Raw genomic sequence first — 21,626 nt, 5'->3', positions numbered from 1 at the left:
TGGCAGTCAGCCCCAGAGTGTGAGCGCTGGTACAATTTGGCTTAATAGCACTGATAAAATTCAAAGCAGAGGGAAGTAGCAGCAAGTTCTGCTTACCTGATACTGGAAGCCAAACCGTTACTGTCTGTGATTATGCCATGCCCTGCCCTCCTGCGGAGCCCCATGCTGGTGGAGGCACTCAGCAGCCCCTGAACGGCTCTCCTGCAGGGAGAGGAAAAACGTGGGGCTGCCAATGGAGCTGCAGGCTGGAAGTACCCCAACAGCCTGCCTCAAAGCTGTACTCATGCTGACAAAACCCCGGGAGAGTGGTGGGCCAGGAATCACTATGGCCGCTTCAGCTGGAGGTTTATCTCATTTTATTTGAGTTTAAATTATTTTGTTAAAGACCTAAAGAAAGAAGCAGGACTTCAGACTGCTAATATGGATTGTTTCCTTTACTACTTGAGAACTTAAGAGAGCTGAGGCACTGCCACATTATGAGAATGTAAGAGTTGTGTTGTGGGTTTTTTGTTTGTTTATTTTAAATTAGACTACGTACAGGAGTACCTTTTACTGATTTGGTTGGGGATTTTTTGTGCTTTTTTTTTTTTTTTTTTTTTTTTAAACATGGGCTACATTGAAAATCAATTATAAGTAATAACTTAAACAGCACCAGAACTTGGGTGTGTGCAACTGAACTCAGCCGCCTGTTTTGCTCACATTTGTCAGTGAGCTGCCTGCAATCCAAGGAAACAAAAATGTTGGGCTTTAAGACCTGGCTGCAGTGCTTAACCTTCAGCAACCAGAAACACTGAGACTGAAACCTCAGCCGAAGCCTCTCTGATTTGAAATTTCTGATTCTAAGCTTTGGGATAAACCAGTTCTTTCATAGCTCAGGCATTTACCTGAAGGACGCAGGGCTGGCAGAGTTTGCTTCCGGCATGCCAAAAGAATGTCCAATTCTTTTAACCTTATTTTTTCCAGTTTTTTAAATAGCTTCACACTGGCTCTGAAGTTTGTTATAGCACTGGTGTTCTACCCCTGACTGCTTGTTCACCCACGGCTGTCTGATCATCTCTGTTCCTTGTTCATCTCATAAATACAATGAACCCAAAGCTCAGAGGCCACTAGCACTCTAGGAAGGATTTTTGGTAGTTGTTAGTCAACTCTTTTTTGCTTATACAAAACAGAATTCTCTGAAACTTACCTGTGGGCTGAAATTTAAGCTTTAAACTGAGATGTTAATATAGGTTCTGATGCAATTTTTATTAACAGGATCCAAGTGATCCTTTCTTTGATAGTCAGTGTGCTATGTGCAGTGTCACCTCAATTCCCCGTGAGCAATTCCTCCCGCAGCTCAGCGGAACAGCACACCTTGTTCTTCTCCACCCCCCTGATTTGTATGAATTGTGTTAGATTACATAGGAGAATTTGTGTTTTCTATTTTTATTTCTCAGCTTGTGGGAATCTAATGTTTTTTTTTTATCTAGGAGAAAGCAAACTGTGTAAGCCTCAGCTTTCATTTCTAATAAATGTCTTACCGATAAAGCTTAAAGCATGACCCAGCTGTTCTGTCAGACCAAACCTGCCTGGCATGCAAACAGCAAAAAAGACGGTATTTCTGGGTGAGGATTTTGGAAAGTCCCAGCCCCTCAAGTGCTGCCATGCCAGTGTGGTATTTCAATATTTAACAGGGTGTCTCAAACACCATTTGTATGTACACAGGAGGCTCGATGAATCTCACACGCTCATTTGTCTCTGAAGACACTTTCAAACACATACAAAAATGCAGTACCTGGACTAAATAGATGCATTTCTATCATGGCTGCAGTAATGAACTCCAAAATTAGAAGTGTGTTAAAAAGAAATACCTGTGCATTTCTTTAAGTGCTCGGTCTAGTCATCATAAAACATCTTGTTTCTTTACATTAGTTGATTGAGTTTTAGTATTATTCAGTGCTTTTCTTACAAGGGCCTGCTGAGAAGCAATTAGGAATAGTGAAACTTGATGCTGAAAGATCAAGTTCAATTACTTTTTTATTTCATCTCAGAAGCCTGAGCTTTAATAAAACCCATACGTGCAAAAAGCTGCAGCGTGTAAAAGTTGCAGAGCACACTTCAAGAGCACCTGTACATGAGACACTGACCCCAAGTGAGAATGCCTGTAGCAGAGAGTGTAGCATCACTTGTAGATCCCTGAAAGGATATTCAGGTCCCCACAGCTATCCATTCTCACTTGGAAGCCACAGAACTGCTTGTCTTACTTGCAAACCCGATAGAAAAAGCGTTTCCAGAGCATGCTTACCACATGGACCCCACCAAAATGGTGGCCTGCCCCTCACACAGCAGCTGTGTGGTTTTTATCTGCTTGGGTGTGTGGGAAATACCAGTTTAGTTCAAATTCTTCCCCACGTAGGTGAGCACAGAAGAGAACAAAATATTAAGAAACGTGGATCCACGGCGCAGGATTTTCTCAGAAGGTGTAGCAGTAAGTGGGGATCAGGACCTCAGCGATGTGTGCTTCGTGGATGACTGACAGATCACACACACTGTGCCAAGTTGGCACAGCCAACCAAGCCGTTCAATGCTGACAGCATGGAAGTCTTACACTCTAAGTGCAAATATTGGTACTCCTCACGTTACATCGCTGTTATTTTGGGGAAAGCAGATATTTCTACAACATAGAAATAAAACCACGTCACAGCTCTAAATGAAAATCAAACGACATTTGAAGGAAAGACTTGGGAGAGATGAAGCCTCAGCGCCAGCAACGCAGTGATGCTGGGGTAGATCACACTAATGACCCTTCCTTCTGCATTCTGCTATCACGGGGTATTTCTACCTCTAAGTGTCAGCTCTTCGGACTGCTAAAATCTCTGCCCTGGTGATTCTGAAGCAAAATATATCTTATATCTTGCCTCCTTCACATTTTTGATTCTACTTCCTCAGTACTTAGTTCTATTGCCCAGAATACTTTTCTTGATCCTAACTGCTTTCCTCATACACCTCTGAACTATGATTCTTTGGGGATTAGGCGAAAGAGTCAACACAGAATTCCAACATAAGGTGTACCGTCAGTTTCATGTTAGAGTTCTAGGGAAAAAAAATCCCATATTCTCAACGATGAGTACATAATAAATAGAGCAGTCTTTTTAGAAGATTTATGACCAGATATCAAATTTAGCCTGTCTTAGGAGCCCAAGAGGAGCATAACTGACTCACTTCTTCTGACAGATCATTTTAAATGTAACATCACAAAATTTTACTCACATTGATCTTCCACTCTTCTCTGGGCAGATGTTTCTCACGGCCTCCTCTGGTTTTATCTAAACTGCACTGTGCATATCTGCAAACACTGAAATATTTTCCTTCGGCCTTTCCTGTAATTATAAGTGTATCAGACCGTATATTGGATAACAGCATGGCAGAATCTGTTGAGTTATTACATTGATGTTTATCTGTAACAGTCCATTGCATTAGCTTTATGGAAGTTCCATGGCTATACCACTAGCAAGTACAGTAACTGCAACTGGTTTTGAAAGTTTTCTAGGAGTGACCTAAGAAAATAACTGCCAGTATAGAAAGCAACAGTGTAAACACATCTTCCTCCTCCTCCTCATTTGCTTGTGAGTACGCCTCCTCTAAAATACACCCCGTCTATTTGTTTTTTGGAAGTCTCGCTTAAAAAACAAACAAACAAACGAACCATAAGCCTTAAAATTCTGAGAAAACTTTTGAGATGTCATATGGGCATGAAACCAAAGATGGCAAAGATCCTAAACTCTCAGTGAGGAGCAGCCCAAGGGCCAACAGTTCAGTACAACAGTTCGGTCTTTTTGTTGTAACTGTGCGGATAGTTTGGCAGCGTATTCAGCATAGGAAATTGTACTGTCAAACCGATTCGGTAACTTTCCTCAAAACTCTGTTACAAAATACAGGGGGGGACAAACTAAATGACTAAAAACTAAACGACTAAATGACTAAATGACTAAAGAGGAGAAAAACCCTTAAACTGGTAGAAGTCCTTTATTCAGTAGGAATTGCATAGGTCTGATTCTCAGTTCCTCCATCTAAGGGATTTTTTTTGAGTCCATTCAGAGATTTAATAATGAAACTGAAAGAATGTCGCAGTTGCTGCAATTTACATGTATTTGGGTAACAACAGGCTGCAGAGAATGAATTTCAGTCAGACTCATTTACTAGTCAAAATACAAATGGCAGATAGATCTAACTTGAGAAGCTTGATGGTATAATTTATAACGTATTGTTTATTTTTTATACACAAATGTCACGTAAAAAAACCACAGCGACGTTTTTATAAATGACTTGGCTTTAGCTCTTCTGCCTATGGAAGATTACTAATAAACATATTAGAGGTGAATCGATCTGCATACTTTTATAAAACACGAATTTGCCAATGATGATGGTACTTTGAGTAGCATAGATTTCTAATCCTACGGTGCTTTCCACCATCATGAGAAGAAAACAAAAGGAGAAGTGGCTTATTTGGGGCTGAGCGGGAAGGCACCTACATTCTGTGCCAAAGGGTGCACTGGAAAATGTAGAGGAAGGCGCAGGATTGAAGCACATGGCTCAGAATTTGGTGCCTGGCATGAGCTGGTCATACCAGCTACACCTGCAGTAAGGAGCTCTGCAGTGGGGCTCAGCCAGGTCACCAATACAGCACGTAGAAAGGATGCATTTCAGGCACGAGGCATAAACAAGTGAGTATTTAATACCGTTTTGATGTGAAGCTATTTTGTTAAATTGTAGGTTATTATTTAAAAGTGCAGAAGGCATTTACTCACGGAGGCACTGTATTTTGGCACAGTCGGCTCTTTCTCAGGTGGAGAACATACACAATAACAACAAAACAAAGTTGGCTGGCTCCATAGTAACATCCCTGTCTTCTCACCCTTGAAAAATTAATGGTTGGCTTCAAGAGTAAGAACCAACACTCACAAAAAGATGAGCAACTGGTGGTGATCATTCCCAATGGGGGGAGGGGGAGGAAAGGAGGAGAAATGAAACAAAACAAATCGACTAAGGAAGCTCAGTTAATGTTTTATGTTGCTCTCAACCCCCAGCCCCCAATATTGTGCTTCAAATATTTAGCTACATTGTCCGGCTTGGCGATTTACAAACCATAAATACTTCTCTTTGTCTATAAAGAAAAGCCCAGATTTCACAAGAAACAGAAAGCCTTTCACATCGAGAGCTGCAGCCAGCAAGCAGCGCACTTTCTGGTTACAGCATTATTAAACTACACTGATAAACTAATATGGGGAAAGAAAACGAATTAAAAACAATAACAAACACACAAACAAACAAAAAACCCAACACAAAAATCAAGAAGAAATCAAAGATACTACATTCTTGTTTCCCAAAAGCAAAGAGTAATTGAAGGGCATTCGCTCTTAACATACCTGTATTAGGATATTTACACTTACTGAAGAAGGGGAAAACAATGAGAATAAAAATAAAAAAAAAAATAAAGAAGAAAACAGGCCACGGCAGCAAGTAGAGGAAATGTAAAAACCTTTGGGGCAGTTCATAAGTGACTCAGTTTTATGTCTCAGCTTTATTAGCAGCAAATTCTAGTAATCTTTCTTTTAACAACATTATTGCAGTGAACGAATGTGAATATTCCCATTTGAAAGTCACAAAATGCTGTAACACTCTTCGTATCTGCAAAAAGAATACACAGTGCGATCAGTGTTAAAACAACTGAATTACCAGATTAAAAAAATCTGAGATTTTCATTTTTTACTCAAACGATTATTATACCCAAATAAAGAATTCCTTTTTTTTTTTTTTTTTTTTTTTTTTTCCCTAAATAGAGATATTTCAGAGTGAAAACGTCTTGTTAAAAAACATTAAATCTCTGTGATAAAACAGCAGTGGTGCGTTTGTACATAAGGATAATGCAAGGTGACAAGATCACACGAAGGAGGGGGAATTATTTGAAAGCACAACACTTGAGACCACAAAAATCAGAGTCGGGGGTATTTTTCTCCATGTAACAAAAGCAAAACTGCAAAAAAGACTGAACTGCAACAGTAAAAAAACAGCAAAAAAATAAAAATCCCATGAATCCCCCCCAAATTAATGCAGTATTTATTGCTGCTGCAGGAATTCTTACAACCGGCCTCAGCACGTCTCACCAAACAGCTACAACCCTGCATCTTCTCTTGTGGCTAGCGGGGCTTCACGTTAAGCCACAAATAAGCAAGGAAAAAATCAGATCTCATCGGTAAGAAGAAGCAGGATGTGCGTTTGTGAGAGCTCTCATTAGGTGCCGTCTGGAGGACTGCTGTTGGTCAGGCCTGAGTCAGGGACTGGGATTCCATTTTGGGAGACCCTCTAAAATATTAGATCAGAGACAAAACCTTTATTTTAGCATCAAAACATTTCAATTCTGTGGCTGTATTTTGAAACACATCACGGAAAGTTACGAGCCGCTGCAGAACGACCAAGCTCAGTATATCCACAGCAGTTTTCATCTGCTTTCAGACTCTTTTAACTGTTACAAATCCCCTCTTCCTCGTCGCGTAGTTGATGCTGTACATAAGTCTGCTTTCCTATATGTAAACATCAGTGGAAATTAAAACGTTAATCGCAGCATTCACGCAGCCCTTTGTTGTGAGAGCCACCTCCGAGAGACGTTACCACACGCGTTGTACAGCGCTAAGAACGACTCGAGTCACTTCATTTCATCAGCCTTTATTAGACGCCGGAAGATCTAATTTTGCCATTTCGATTCGGCCGAAGCGTTTATTTAAAGAGGAGCCTAAAGACAGAACGGGGACTGTTACAAAAGGGGAGACGCGGACATTTTGAGACGCACGAAACGAGGGCAGCTCCGGACACAGCGATCAGAGCGCGCTCTGGGCCGGCCCGGCAGCCCCGGGCACGGAGGCAGGCAGGCGGGGCCGCGGCTCGGGCCCGGCGCGCCGCGAAACCATCACCGCGGATGGCTGCGCTTCGCGACAGCCCTACTTACCGGGCTGGGATTACGATCTTCGTCCATTTGCATTTATTTAGCCTTTTTAAATAGAGGGTGACCACGGCCAGGCCTTGATTTATCTGTACCGCTTTCGCCCCGCTTTGGCCCACGCGTGCCCGCAGCCCGCAGCCCCGCGGCGGCTCCGCACGGCCGGCAGTTACCTTACAGAGCGGCGAACCAAGGCGCCACGATCGCTCTGGCGGCGCTTTTGTGCGAGGAGGGCAACGATTAGGGAAAAATAAAATAAAATAAAACAAAAGCAAGAAAGAAAGAAAGAAAAAAAAATTAAAAAGCGATTTTTTTTTTTTTTTTTTTTTTGTCCTAAAAGCAGCACCAGGAACGGCAGCACCGCGTCGCTTACGCGCTCCGACGCCTCGCGGGGAGCCCGCGGGCAGCGGCAGCAGGGAGAAGAAGGAGGAGGGTCGCGATGCCGCCCGCCCCCCACCGGGGCCGCGCTGCCCGGGGGCGCCCTGCCCGCTCCGCTCCGCGCTGCGCCACTCCGCTCGGCCACTTCCCGGCTCCCGCTGCCCGCGCGGCCCCGCCTCCCACCGCCGCGCGCTGTATCCCTCCGCGCTCCGGCCGCCCGCCCGCTCGGCGCAGAGAAAGCGGCCTCATCCCGCCCGCCGCCTTCCCGCCCGCCCCGCCTCCGCCGCTCCGACATCTTCTCCCCGCGCGAGCCGACCGGCCCGCCAGTCAAAGCGCTCCCTTCGGTGTCGGCGCGGCGGGGCGGGAGCCGCGGGCCGCCCGCCCTCCTTCCCCGACCGGGCGGCGGCAGCTGCGTCCAGGGACGCGGGGGGAGGGGCGCTGCGCTGCGGGCGGCGGGGCTGAGGCGGGGGGCGCGGAGCGGAGGAGGAAGGGACTCTTTCTCCGGGCGGAGGGATCGCGCTGGCGGCGGCTGGCGGTGGCGGCGGCGTTGCGGGCGGCCGCGAGTTGTTGTTTCCTCCTCCCGCCGCCGCGCTGCCCGCGGGGCGAATGCCGGAACCGAGGCGCTGCCCGCGGAGCCGGCGGTGACGGGCGCGGCCCCCCCGCACCTCCCGCTTTCCCCTCGCCATGTCCGGGGACGGCGGCGGCAGGCACACGGCGGAGCTGCGAGCGGGTGAGTGCCGGGCGGGAGGGGGAAGAAAGGGCGGGCGGGCGGGTGGCGGGGCCGGGAGCCGCAGCCCTCACCCTGCCCTCTCCCCGCAGAGCTCTACTTCCTCATCGCCCGCTTTCTGGAGGACGGGCCCTGCCAGCAAGCGGCTCAGGTAGGGACGCGCGGGCGGACGGGCGGGCGGGCGGATGGCGCCGGGCCTGGCCGGGGAAGGAGGAGGAGAAGGAGGGGGGGGGGAGCGGCGCGCGCCCACCGCCCCTCTGTCCTCCTTCCTAATTTTTGTCTCTGTTTCCCCCTTCCCTGTCCCCCGACCCCCTTTTGTTGCTGCCGCAGGTCCTGATCCGAGAAGTGGCGGAGAAAGAGGTAAGCGCGGCCCGCCCCGCCCGCGGCCCCCCCGCCCCCTCCCTCTGCCTCCCGCCCCCGGCCCGGCCCCGCTCACGCTCTCCGCTCTCCGCTCCCCCCGCAGCTGCTGCCCAAGCGCACGGACTGGACGGGCAAGGAGCACCCGCGCAGCTACCAGAACCTGGTAAGGCACCGCCGGGCCGCGGCCGCCCGCCGCGTGCGGGGCTTCGCTGCTTCTCCCTTTTATTTTTCTCCCCTCCCTGAGCTGCCTGTCCGAGAAAAATTGAATTTCCCGCAAAAAGAAGGAGGGGGGGAAAAAAAAAAAAAAAAAAAAAAAAAAAGCAACTTGAAAAAAAAAATCCGAAGGTGTTTCCTTATTATTTTTTTTTTCTCCTTCCCCTCCAGATTTTTTTATTACTGCATTTACTCGCTTCTGTCGCGCCGATCCCCCCGCGCCCCTTTCTCCCCTCACGGCTCTGACGCGGCCGAGGGGCGCAGCGCGCGGCCGCACTGCGCGAGACGCGGAGGCGCCGTGCGGGCACGCAGCGCGGCGCGGCGCGTCACGGGGGCGCGCCGAGGGGCGGGGCCAAGCGAGGCGCGCGGCCGGGGCCGCCAGCAGCGTCGCCAGCAGTGCCGCCAGCAGGCGGCGGCGCGCCCCGCGCCCGCGGGCACCGCGCGGACGCACAATGGCTCCGAGCCGCGGCGGCGATCGGCCCGGGCCTCTCCGTGCGCGGTGCCCGTGGTTCCGAGGTGCAGGGCCTGCTGTGTGCGGCAGTGGTGAGCTGCCGGGTTCTTAGAGCAGATGCAAGCTGTTTTGCTGTTGGGTTACTTGTTTTTTTGTTTTGTTTTGTTTTAAATCCTTTTTTTTCTTCTTACTGTGTGCTTTCATAACAGGTGAGGGTCTGTGGTAGCAAAGGTGCTGCCTTGCAGTGGTGTAATTCTTGCTAGCAATGGTGGGCCTGAACCCATCCATCCATCCATCTCTGTTTTCTAGCACACTGTGAGCTGTGCTAGTTGAGAAACTGAACTTAAGGTGTCTGACACGTGCCTGTTAGCAACTTGTTGCCCGTGTTGTTTTCTGTACCACGTTCTAATTCATCCTCTACCTGCAAATGACATACACCTAGGAGGCTGAACCCTGCCTGTCCCAGCAGAGCTTCTCTCCAGGCTGCGTGCGGTGGCTCTGAGCTCAGCACTGAAGTGTGGATGATTTTGAGCTCACACCACAGGGAAGAGAACAGTCCCCATCCCGGCCAATAAGCCCTGCTCACATGTGCGTTGTTCTAGACACATGTAGGTGAATGCCACAACATGAATCGTGGGCACTGACTGCACTTGGAACAGTTTATATATTGTGCTGTGGTTTTCTTTTTCTAAACCATGAAGTGGGTTTGCCAGTGCTTTGTAACACACGTGGGTGTCAAAACACTGATAGCAATTGTCCTGTTGAAAAAGTGTTCCTGCATGGTAATACTTTCCCATTTTCTTGAGATTAAAGATAATAAAGAAACTCTACCAGGAATTTTAAAGTGTTGATATTTCTGCATGATTTCTTAAACTATTAACAAAGATTTTAAAATTATTATTATTATTTTTTTAAGAACGTGTTATCCATTTCAAGTAACAATCGCACATGACTTGGTAAACTTGATACGAACTTTTCTCTTAAGGTGTTTCATCTTTCAAAGATTGGAGGTGCAGCTTTGGTGTGGGATGGGTTTGAGATTCTTTTGTATCATCAGCACGTAAGAGACATGTGGACAGAGAAAGCGAGGAAGAAAATTGAAAGGTTGAGCTAAGAAATCTTAAGGAGAAATGAGTTTATTCGGACTCTTGTTTCGAAGCATTTTTTGTTTGCTGGAATGTAGGTAAATACCTAATTTAGTCAGAGTAAGTATATAAGGATGTCAGGTGTATGTCTTACAATTTGGCCTCGAGTGTGAGTATGTATGTTTGAAGATATGGTAGTGACTAGATCCTTTCTCCTTTCCTGCTCCTTTATTCCTAAGAAAGCTTTCTTCTAGCGTTCAGCACCGATCAGGAAGTCTTCCTGTTCTGCTCTGTCCGACCTTGGAGTGGAAGAGGGGAGAAAAAGAAGTTGGTTACTTTGCGTTTGATACTGTCCTTCCTTGTGTTTGCTTTAGCTTCCCTTGTGGAAGTTGTGTGAACTTTGTATCTCTTGACATTTCAGGTGCAAAAGCGTATTTGCAGGGTGTCGGTTACACTTGATACAAAGAAGTGGTTCTCAGGATGTCCTGTTTCATTAAAAAAAGCTTGTTGGTCTCTGACCTGAGAATCGTTAGCTGAAGCGAGAGGCTGCTGTTGGTTTGTTTGAACCTCTGTTTCTTTTTTAATACCTACCTTTAAGATGCTGATCCTTGTTTCTGAAGGAAGCAGTCTTTGTCATGTGTTGATGTTACCCTCGGGTACCCTGAACTTGCACTGAACTCTACAGAGGGGTCCGAGAAAAGCTAAGAATCAAAAATACCACTGAATGTAGTGCTGTAAAGCCTTTTGCTCTAGAGGGGCATAAAGGCTCTGTGCAACAGCTGATGGGATTTAAGCCCCAGTTCCTGTTTTATTATTTGCAAACTGATGCTACTTATTACAGATGTATTTATGTGGATCTTGCAGAGCGTGTATTTCTCAACGGATGATGCTTCTGGTTTTGTCTCCTTTGTGAAAACATTTACTTAGGAAATCTTACTAGATGTGACTTTTTAATACTAGACTGAAATTCACAGTCTTCAATATTTTATTGCTGTAGCTCAATTGATGCAAATGATGTTAAACTTGTTAAAATTTTAACCTTGTAAATTACTTTGATTTTTCTCTTTGGTCAGCAAAAGAAAACTTTGTTTCCTTACAAGCTAATGCTGTTGCAGGCTTGTAATGCTACAAGAAAATACATGAATTCAGAAAAGCCATTCTGCTATGTTTTGTATTCTGAAGTGGCTTTCTTTCAACTCAGATGGTTCTGTATTTTTTCCTGCAGTCAGCATTTGGGGGTGAAGCTGTCCGATTCTTGCTCAGAGGCCATAGGCTGTTACTTTCAGCATGCCAGCTGAGTGTTTGTATGGTTGCTATTACAGTTTGTGTTGGGACAGAGGCTTTCTGACAGCTGTGTCCTTAGGAGTCTGTTTGCAGGTGACACAGCAGCAGGATGGTGGCAGGACTCTGCAGGTAGGGATGTTTTTTCTTCTATCAGTTGTGAAAATCGAGCGAAGCGCTGCTTTTCCTTTAATTTTGAAGGACTGGGGGTTTCTCGTGAGAGGGGATGAAAACTGAGGAGTCAGTAGATCGCCGGTGCCGAGTTGGGGGAGCAAATTGTTTATAGGCTTTGAAACATTTTTATTAGGGCCTCGGCACATGAACAAGCCACGGTGCATCATTTGACACCGGGGTAATTGTTTTTTCATGTTCCAGTTCCATGTGAGTGTCGCTGATCTAATTGCGTGCCGTTGCTGAAAGCCGTCCAATTCTGCCGCATCCTTTATGCGCCCATCCAAGTGTGCGGTCAGTCGGGTAAGGGAGCTGAACTGTCTGAAAAATGAGCAGCACCAGAATGCTTGTGGGATGATTCAGCTCGAGCTCTGCGCTCAGCAGCGCGGGCCCGACACCAACGTCAGGGAGATGGTGAGGGCCTGGGAGTCTGCTGGGGCTGTTCCTTCTGGGGAAGGACGGGGTGCTTCAGCCAGCTGAAGGTGACTCGGGATGTGCTGTGATGATTTGAAGCTACCCTACGGCTGTTCTAGGTCTTCTAGAGTGCAAACGTGGTGCGTATGATGAGAACTACTGCATTAGCTTCATTCTTATTTAAAATACCCGCACAACCGTGGTGTTTTTTTTCTCTGTTGAGTTACAATTTCAGTTGTGTCGATGGCGGTTGAGGAAGGAGATGGCAGAGAACTCGCACCCAGTAGGATGGCAGTGCCATGGGTTTCGTAGGCAGTGCGGTGTGCTGTGTTGTTCTCAGAAATGTTTGCTGCTGTTTTGCTAGCATCTGCCGCTTCCTCTTCCCCTGCCCTCAAATGCTAAATGTGATTCAAAGTGAAAATGACAATTTATTTTTAGGCCGTTTCTGTGTTCATTCTATGTAACTTCGTGCACCTTAGCGTAAACAGAAAGAGAGGATTGGTGGGACTGGGACACTGGCACTGTACACTGACACTGACCTTCATTGTTTGTGACACAGCAGAGCATTTCAGGCAGCAGTATGGTTGCTGTTTAGTAATTGGTTTCTTAATAAGTAACCAAGCACTAAGTGATTCATTTCTTCAGGGAATCCTGTGCTGTGAAGGTATTCGAGAAACAGGGAGGAGAGGGAAAACTGGCACTGAATCCGACAGCTGCACCATCACCTTGTTCTAGTTATTAACAGTATTTTGATGAAGGTCTTGGTATTTTGGAAGGTGATCTGGAAGGCATATAAGTGATGGTAAGAAAACCTGTGAGGTGAGTGTGATCCCTGGCAAGGATTTGGGATTCATTTTCACTGCTGCTATTGGACGTACGTAAACTGACATGACTTTTAGCTCCAAAAGAGGAGCATTGCTGTTGTGTACATTGCTCCCACAGCTAAGGACCAAACCACTGCATGGCAAAGTGAGCTGTTCTGCACTTGTTCCTTTGGACTGAGACTGAGGTGTTGAAAGATGGATCCAGGAGGACTGTTAAAATTCCCAAGTGTACCTTCCCTTTGTCTTATTTAAAAAATTTTTTAAATTCCCTTATTTTTGTAAGGCACGCTTCAGAATTATTATTTTTTAAAAGGAAAAAAAAACAAAACAAAACATATGCAGTGAGTTGAGTACAGTTTACATGCAAGCCCAGAGTAATACACACAGCTGAGTGGTCCACCAAGCTGAAAATGCTGCTACTGTTGTTCCTAACTTACTGTGCAGTGAGTTGCAAACCTGCAGCAGCCTGTTTGTCTGCCGAGGCTTGGGGATTTTTATCTGCTCAGACCTCACCTATTAAAAGCACAAAATAGTTGAATAACAGGTCATATCTTTTCATAGAGCCATAGAATCATTAAAGTTGGAAAAGACGTATCTTCTTGGAGTGGATAGTTTTTCATCAAGGTCTGTTTATTTCAGTAGAGGTTGTGTGTGTTAAAATAATATGAGTTCTGCAGGGGTTACTGACTTATCTTGTGAGGTCACAAATAATTGGGAAGTGTGTGAGAAACAAAAAAACGTTTTGGGCTAATTGTGAATTCTTCACAGAATCACAGAATGGTCCGGATTGGAAAGGACCTCAAGGATCATGAATCTCCAACCCCCCTGCCACATGCAGGGCCACCAGCCTCCCCATTTAATACTAGACCAGGCTGCCCAGGGCCCCATCCAACTTGGCCTCAAACACCTCCAGGGATGGGGCATCCACAACCTCTCTGGGCAGCCTGTTCCAGCACCTCACCACTCTCTCTGTAAAGAATGTCCCCTGACATCCAAAATCTTCCTTCCCTCAACTGAAAACCATTTCCCTTGTCCTGCAGTTACCAACCCTTTCAAAGAGTTGATTCCCCTCCTGTTTGTAGGCTCCCTTTAGGTACTGAAATTCTCCAGTTTCTACCTGTAAGTCCTGTTTTCCTTCCAAGCTGCCCCTCTCAGAAATCAAAGTGATCCAGAGAAAAGTAATTGCATGTTCCTGCAACTCCTAATGTTGTGGTGCTGAGGCAATAGCGAGCGGTACGGGCTATTCAGTTTGATTGATGGTCAGATGTAGTGCAACAATTACTGTAATTCTATTTGGAGCTTGTTTTGGGTAATGTGCTGTATAGCAGAATAGTTAAGGCTGGGCTGAGTGCTGGTTTTGGTGAGATTGAACTCGCATCTTGAGATCAAGGTAGCTGACTGGCAGATTTTATTGTTGTCCTGCTGTGGAAATGTGTCCTTTGGAAAGATGTACAATGAAACTTATTGGTAAGCATATTAACTATTGGTGTGGGGGGAAAGCAGCTGTACTTTGGGGAACGTTTCAGTACGTGCAGTGCTCGGGGAAGAGTCCGGAACGGGGTTATCTTTTAGCTGGTGTCTGAAAGAGTCGGCACACGGCTGCGTTGTGCAGTGCCCATCTGACTAAGGAGTTAAGTTGTGATGCTGTTGATTCATCTGTTGAGATTCGGATGCTGAATTATTCTGCAGTGTCATGCAGAATGAAAATATGAGCACTTAGGCCTGGTTGGAAGGTAACGGTGCTTTGAGCTTCAGTCGCAGTGGCTGCGTGCTGTGTGTTCCCCTGCTGTTCTTGTGTCACGAGCAGAGCTGGGGTAGGAGGTGAGGGGCAAAGCTGAGGGTAATGCTTTGTAATGCAATGTAGAAAACATTGGTCATACTTAAGATCTGAAATTTTTACACTAACGAAATTCGGATTCCTGTTACGGTAGTGTTTAAGAAACATGACAGAATCATGACAGAAGTGAATTAGCTCATTATTCCCCTTACAAAAGTATGTCTTATGCATTCAGAGTTAAATGTTGCAGAAATACTGGCAGGAGGAGGAAAGAAACCAGCTAGAATTTCTTCTAGGTGGGGCTGGCAGTAAAAAATATCCCTGGTTTTTATTTACTGTCTGACATCACAATTTCGACATCAAATTTTAAGATCTGTGTTTGTAGTCCAGCCTGCTTTCAGCTTAGAGCTGCGTGAATTGTAACTACTTGTACATCTGTTGTGGCTTTTTCCCTGCTTCCACTTTCTCCTTTTGAGATTAAGACGACTTTCCGTCATTCTCTTGGCTTGTCATGAGCTTTTCTATTTCTGACAAAGCTGTGAAGTATCCTTTTAAAAAGTGATTTAATTTCCTTTTTTGTCACTTAAATCTGACTTCAAAGTCTTTTTTTATTTGGTTTCCCTTCTCTCTCTGAGAGCACTAGGAATATTTGGTGTTGGTTTTGCTTCTTTTCACGGTTTACCAGAAAGGAAGAAATCATAGAACTAAGATGAATTTCTGTGTTTAAGCACTTTTTCATTTTTGGTTTCTACTGTAATGCTAATTGTCACATTAACAAATTAATAGTGTTATAAGAGGATTATTTTCTTTTTCCTGAAGGAGAAGAAAGAAGTTTTCACCCAGAGAAAACTTAATACTGTGTTTTAAATAAATGAAGTCCCTTCATTTGCCTCTTTGTAGAAGCAGAAAAGGGAAGGGAGTGAGTAAATAACACTTGCAGTGAAATGAGACTTTTCACCTATGTAGATTTTACAATGAAATGAAGCTTACTCTGCTTTTTTCTTGAAAATAAAATTCTTGTGTATGCTCAATCTCATAGATGTAGAATATATCTACTTTCCTCTTACATAGGAAAATAAGAGGCACGTGTTGACTGCATTTGGTTCCTGAATTTTTTATAAACTTCCTGGAACTTGCAAGTGTTAAATGGGCCCATGCCACTCCTTAGTCCTATTATTTTTGTTTTATTTCAGCACACAGCTCACTTGGTGTTGTGTTGGTTTGTTAACGAGCTGGGTGCAAGTGCTGCTTGGTGGCAAACTGCTTGTTAGGGAAATACTGCCCAGAAGCATCGCAGTGCCGCTTGGTATTGCTGCCTGTTTTCACACAAATGGGCTTAGACAAGAAGAGGATGTAGTGCGGATAAAAGGTTGGTTTGAAGATTGTACCTGCTAATGATTAAGAGCTCCCTTATTTCAAAACAATTGCGTAAGGAATTGAGCCTGCCTTATTTCTGCTAGAAAACAAACAAACAAAAAATGAACACATGGCTTCTGACAAATCATGAGACGTGTGACTCAAGATGCAAACTAGCTGTAATTGTGGAACGTGTCAAAGCTGATTTGCTTCATTTGCCTGAGATTTTGCGCGCTTGCAAGGGTGTGTAAAAATGAAGGGTGTTGAGCGGGATAAAATGGCAACTGCGTTGCACAGGGAGCTTAATGCTGGTGGTCGGATGAAAAGCATCGCTAATTGTTAGTCTTCGGGAGACAAGTTTGGATTCCACAGACACGAGGTCTGGCTGCAGAGAGCTCTCGTACAAAGGGCTGTATTTGTTAGGTTTGTGCTGCTGCTGATAGGAGCGAAGGAGAATAAAAATGAAGGAAATAGATCCGGGCTGCTGATGGCAGGAACCATGCATGGCTTTGTTGCTCCTTGCAGCTATTCTAATATTCTGGGGCACTCAAGCGTGCGTTCTGACTGCGATTCCTCCTTCTCTAAGTAAAGAGAAGCGAGTTTCATTTGCATGTTATTGATAAGGAAAATGAATCAGAATAGCAAGTTCTGAGCGCTGCGGATAATTTTTTGTCTCTTACGAGTGCCTGTCTGATGTCATTAAATTTACTCCAGTGAACTAATCTGTACCATCAGCTGTAACTTTCAAGTACTTCTCGAATAATTTCTAATATTTTTCAAGAGAAGCCTTTTTCTATTTTTTCCCTTTGTTTTTAACCTGTGTGAATTTTGTAAATCATGTAACTGTAAGGCAAATTCAGGCACCTTGCAAGGCCTTCTGCAGGGGAAATGTAATTAATGGCAGGAGTGGCAGAAGAGGCAGCTTTTCCTTCGTCACTTGAAGCGTGGGGTGGTGGCAATTCCAGGTATGAGCAGAGCTCTTCCAGGCCCTCAGACACGAGCAGTCTGTATGTTAGCAAATCATTGGAATACCTGAAGCAACTGCAGCGTGTCAGCAAGATGGGAGCTTGTTTGACAAAGAACCAGGTATATTCCTATTAATTGCATTACAGAAGGACCCATCTGCCTAAAATGCCAGTTGTGGCCTTCTGTAGTTGCAGAATAACACAGCATCACAAGTTTTTACTGCAAGTCTTTTCTGCAAAGTAGTACTGTGAAGTCACGCTTCAGGCTGGGTGAAGGACAAACTACTGTGTGCCAGATCCCATACTAGAGCAGAGGATTGAGTTCTCATTCTCCCTCTTCATTTTTCTGTTTTAAATATTCTTTTCTATTTTTTTTTTTTTAAACCGGCAATAACTGAAGAAGAAATGTTTTTAAATGTCCATCTGAAAGCTTTGTGCTTAATAGCATTTTACTGCTGTCATGTATTTTGAAACTTTTATGTAAAGATGTATGTGGCGGTGTTGCAGAGGATGATCTATAATTACGGTAGTTCAATACAATGATCATATTGGTTTGATGATGTAGTCAAGTGGCAAGGAGATCTGCTGCTGAGAATAGGAGCCTGTTTTGGTTCTGTGCAGCTGAAAACTGAGCAGTGACAGAAAGTGGTCGTGGCTGGTGTGTGTATTCCTGTGTTAAACTACAGTTTTTAAGTTGAATTCCTCAAGTGAACGTTTTGGTTTAGATGTTTTACATCTTTAAAAAAAAAAAAAAAAAAAGGAAACAAGGCAAATTGTGGAGTTTCAGTAATGCCTCACAAACTTGGTGAGTTGAATGCCATTGTGCCAGGTGCGTTTTCTGCAGAGCTATGTTACATATTCAGTGTATTCGAACCTTTCAGTAATTCTGTAAACATTGCATTCCTTAGAGTGCTTTTCTTAATCTTATGTTATGGTAATTGAAATTGACCAGACAGACAATTAAATGTAATACTGAATTTGTTCTTATACATTTTTCATTGTTATAAAGGAGCTTATTAGTCTATGAACGACTGTGCTTTAAAGTCACAGTAATAAATGTCAACAGATCTCTCTACAAGTAGCATACTTTGAATAGCAGATTTAATTAGGACCAGCTGGAACGAGTTATTGTTCTTAAAGGTCATTATATGTTTTTATCTTCTAAAGAAAATAATGGTATATGAATTTGTGTAACAATCAGAAAAAAAAAACCAACAAAAAACAAGCTTAGGAATTCTTCAGAAATACTACGCTTTTCTTTATCCGATGTTTTGCTTCTTCTTTCGTGCAATAGGTGAAATACTACCGACACTTGGCACCCGATCACTTGCTTCAAATATGTCATCGACTCGGACCGCTTCTAGAGCAAGAAATCCCCCAGAGCGTCCCTGGAGTGCAGACGTTATTAGGAGCTGGCAGACAGTCTTTGCTTCGTACGAACAAAAGTATGAAAATCGTGTGAGAGCTTTGAGAATTTTTGCTATTTCGTGCCTGGGAAAATCCTGTTCTCCATTCTTTGTGTAATTCTTCTGAAACAGGTTGCAAACACGTTGTGTGGAAGGGGTCTGCTCTTGCTGCGTTACATTGCGGGAGGCCTCCGGAGTCACCTGTGAACTATGGCAGTCCACCTAGTATAGGTAAGTCAGTTTTATTGAGGCACTGCCACTGTACAGCCTGACTCCCAGGGTAATTGATTGTCGTAACGATGAGTGCGAAGTAGAGTTCTGTTTGTCCTTGTTTGTGTCATATTCCTTGCGCTGAATATTAATACTTAATCAGATGTCATAACTGGTCATATTTGCATGTTTGTATGTGGAAGTTCTGCTCTGTCAATTCTGCTCTGAAGCTAGATATTTTTCTCTTCGAAGCATACGGCTGAATAAACTACATTTCAACAGTGAATAATACCAATAAAACTCATTTTGTTTAAGGTATAATAATGCTGTCAGTAGATAAATAATTTGTGCAGTGGACCAACTTAAAACCAGGACAGCATAGTTTATACCTGTTATTGAAGAAAAAGAATAAGTCACATGGACTGGTGATGTTTTCTTTGGAAAGTTGTGAGTGTCTTGTAGGAGTGATCATTTCTGCTCTCTGGTCCATTGAGTAATTTCATAGCTCTGCTTTAGTTGGCTGTGTTGTGTCATGAAGCATGCATATACATAATGTATATTATATGTAATAGGTATATCATTAGTTACTTTTTTAAGCTTTAGTTAAGGTGATATTTTGATCTCTGTTCTGTGTTAAAACTACCTGTGGGAAGAAAAACTGTCAAAACATGATGTGTATTGCTACCAGTACTTCTCTAATATTAGTTTAGTCAGGGAGTGGTCTTTTTTTCTTTTTTTTTTTCAATTATGTACAGCTGAATGTGCAGAAAAGCATATTCAGAAAATCTTACAAGGCTTCAGAGTAGATCAAGCATCTAATTAGTTCTAAAAACAGAACAGTGGTTAGTTAAAGGTATGCCTTGAACAGGCTAATTTACACCTTCTTTCCTGAAAGCTGTTTAAGCACATGATTAGTCAAACATCATTTGACCTCTAAGTGTGTGTGTGTGTGTGTGTGTTTGTGGGGGAGGGGGAGGACAAACATACTTTCTCTAGAATCTTTCTATAGATGTAATGAGCAGCAGCAATGTTATACAGATTTCTTTTCAATCATAAAGCAAGGACATATTGCAATCCAGAACTCTTTTTTTAGATGTAGAGGCACTTTTATTTTTCTTAACACTTGGAAATTTAAGGACCTGGGAAACTTAAAGGTGACTGAATGAGTTGAGATGCCTCGAGGAGTAAATATTGCAGTAGCAGCAGGTTTCTGGGCCAACCTGAAGTTGAGTTGTTTAAGCAACGTTAATGCTGTGATGCTTCACCTTGCTGCTGAAAGATAGAAACCTGGTCTTCACAGCAGCCTGGCTTGCCAAAAATGTAGTGCTGAAGATACATTGGGAGAGCTAGTAACAATGTAGAAATGCACAGCTGGGTGCTATTCAGGCGCACTCAATATGGTAACTTGCTGTAGCAGTTCTTGGAAGTTGGAACTCTGTTATTGGGATATTGTTACTCTGTTAGGTTTCTAATGGATGGGGATAAGAGCTCAATTTGGATATTTAGATTATTTCTAATGTTGAAGAATCGCAAAATCAAATATTAAAGACACATAATGCTTAATAAAATTACTCCCAGAGGATTATGGTTTTGTCCTATAGCTGAAGCAGAAACATGCTACAGCTAAGAAGCTTTTGTGGCTGAGCGCTGCCAACCTTGATTTGGTCAGATGGCAAAGTATTTGGTGTTCTAGTGGACTTGTTATTTGAAGGCTTTAAAAGAGTGTGGCTTTGGTGGGTATTTAGAGCTAAGTTTTCAAAACTTCCTCACCTACTAAACGTGTTGGCTTGAGGCAATTCTCTTAAACCCTACATCAACAAGATTTTATTTACATATATCGTTTTAATATTTAATTATGAAGAATTGCTTCCATGTTGTATTCTAGATGTGGGGGAAGAAACGTTTGTTGTTGAATATTTCCCATCTCAAGTGTCTGTGCATTGTCTTGAACACTGAAAATTGGAAAATCTTGGGCCAGGTGAGCAGCCTTACCTGCAAGATGTGTGGAAGACAGAGTTGTCTGATAGTGAAGGTTTCCTTGGTGGTGACTGTCTTAATTTTCTCTGTACTTGGCATGTATACTGAAATGTGCTTGAAGAAAAAATTAGAGCAGAAGGCTCTGTGTTACTTTGTACTGTAGCTTAATCCACAATGTGCTTTTTTTCAAGGGACAGGACCAGTGCATGAGGTCTGCCAGTTAGGTATCAAAGGAAGCTGTATAATTGCCATGTACAGAAGTTGACTGTTAGGAGAAATAACTCTCAAGACTCTTTTTATGGAAGAAAAACTAGGGCTTTCTAGGTAAATGTTATTTTTATGGAAACTTTTTGCAGAACACCAAATATCTGCAAAATTACAGTTACTTCAACGTACCACTTTTTTTCATGACCAATAATTTCCTTTTCCGAACATCCAAATAAGTGCTGGTAACTGCATATTTTCAACTGTTTTTTGAATGTTTGATTCAGACCTGTGTGTTAAAGCATTTGCTTTTGATTAATCCTATTCTAGTCCAATCCTTGCAGTGAAACTGGGAGTTGGAATAACACTTAATTCATAAATTGAAATTATTCTTAAGTAAATTCCTGTAGGAAGGCTGTGTTTTACATATTTGCTGTTTGGAAACTTATTCTTCAGGCTGCGTATATTTCAGTTGGAGAGCCCACTAATGACTGGAGAGTGGAAAAGAAGTCTGTCTGTTTTGTGGAGGCTTTTTCCTTTATTTACATATACTAAACATGTAGCTATATTTGTTCATTACCTAGCTTTAGGAACCAATGCAATCATGATACTGTTATTATATGCTTTAGTATTAAATTTTTTTCTACGTTATGATAGCAGCCTTGTAGCTAACTTATATGCACTTAAAATACATCTGTACAGGTACTTACTTCACCAGAAATCTACAGTGTATGTCTAATATAATAGAAAACCAAAACTTGTATAACGAGTAATCTCCCTCTGTGTTTAATTAAAATCAAAAAGGAGAATTGGAACTCAATAATCTTTAAGGTCTCTTCCAACATAAGCCATTC

General features: G+C 43.7%; 1 protein-coding gene and 1 long non-coding RNA gene across 2 annotated transcripts in view; one reads left to right on the top strand and one right to left on the bottom strand.

Moving 5' to 3' along the window:
* Positions 1–6,686: 6,686 nt before the first annotated feature.
* LOC122191362 lies at positions 6,687–7,394 on the bottom strand. The gene is made up of 2 exons (XR_006182387.1): positions 7,147–7,394; positions 6,687–6,769 (listed from the first exon to the last, which is right to left on the bottom strand). It is a non-coding gene; the product is annotated as an uncharacterized LOC122191362 (long non-coding RNA).
* Positions 7,395–8,035: 641 nt separating this feature from the next.
* Positions 8,036–21,626, top strand: part of LOC122183081 (pleckstrin homology domain interacting protein) — a 107,124-nt gene continuing 93,533 nt past the window's right edge. The window contains 6 exon segments of the mRNA XM_042876841.1: positions 8,036–8,081; positions 8,171–8,229; positions 8,409–8,438; positions 8,542–8,601; positions 18,270–18,420; positions 18,514–18,612. Of these exon segments, the coding sequence (XP_042732775.1) occupies positions 8,036–8,081; positions 8,171–8,229; positions 8,409–8,438; positions 8,542–8,601; positions 18,270–18,420; positions 18,514–18,612 (445 nt within the window).

The sequence above is a fragment of the Lagopus leucura genome, unplaced genomic scaffold, assembly GCF_019238085.1.
Source record: "Lagopus leucura isolate 7727_CA_CO unplaced genomic scaffold, USGS_WTPT01 Super-Scaffold_73, whole genome shotgun sequence".
In the NCBI taxonomy this organism is placed as follows: domain Eukaryota; kingdom Metazoa; phylum Chordata; class Aves; order Galliformes; family Phasianidae; genus Lagopus; species Lagopus leucura.
Note: the sequence above shows the minus strand (reverse complement) of the source record. Positions and strands in the feature narration are given on the sequence as shown.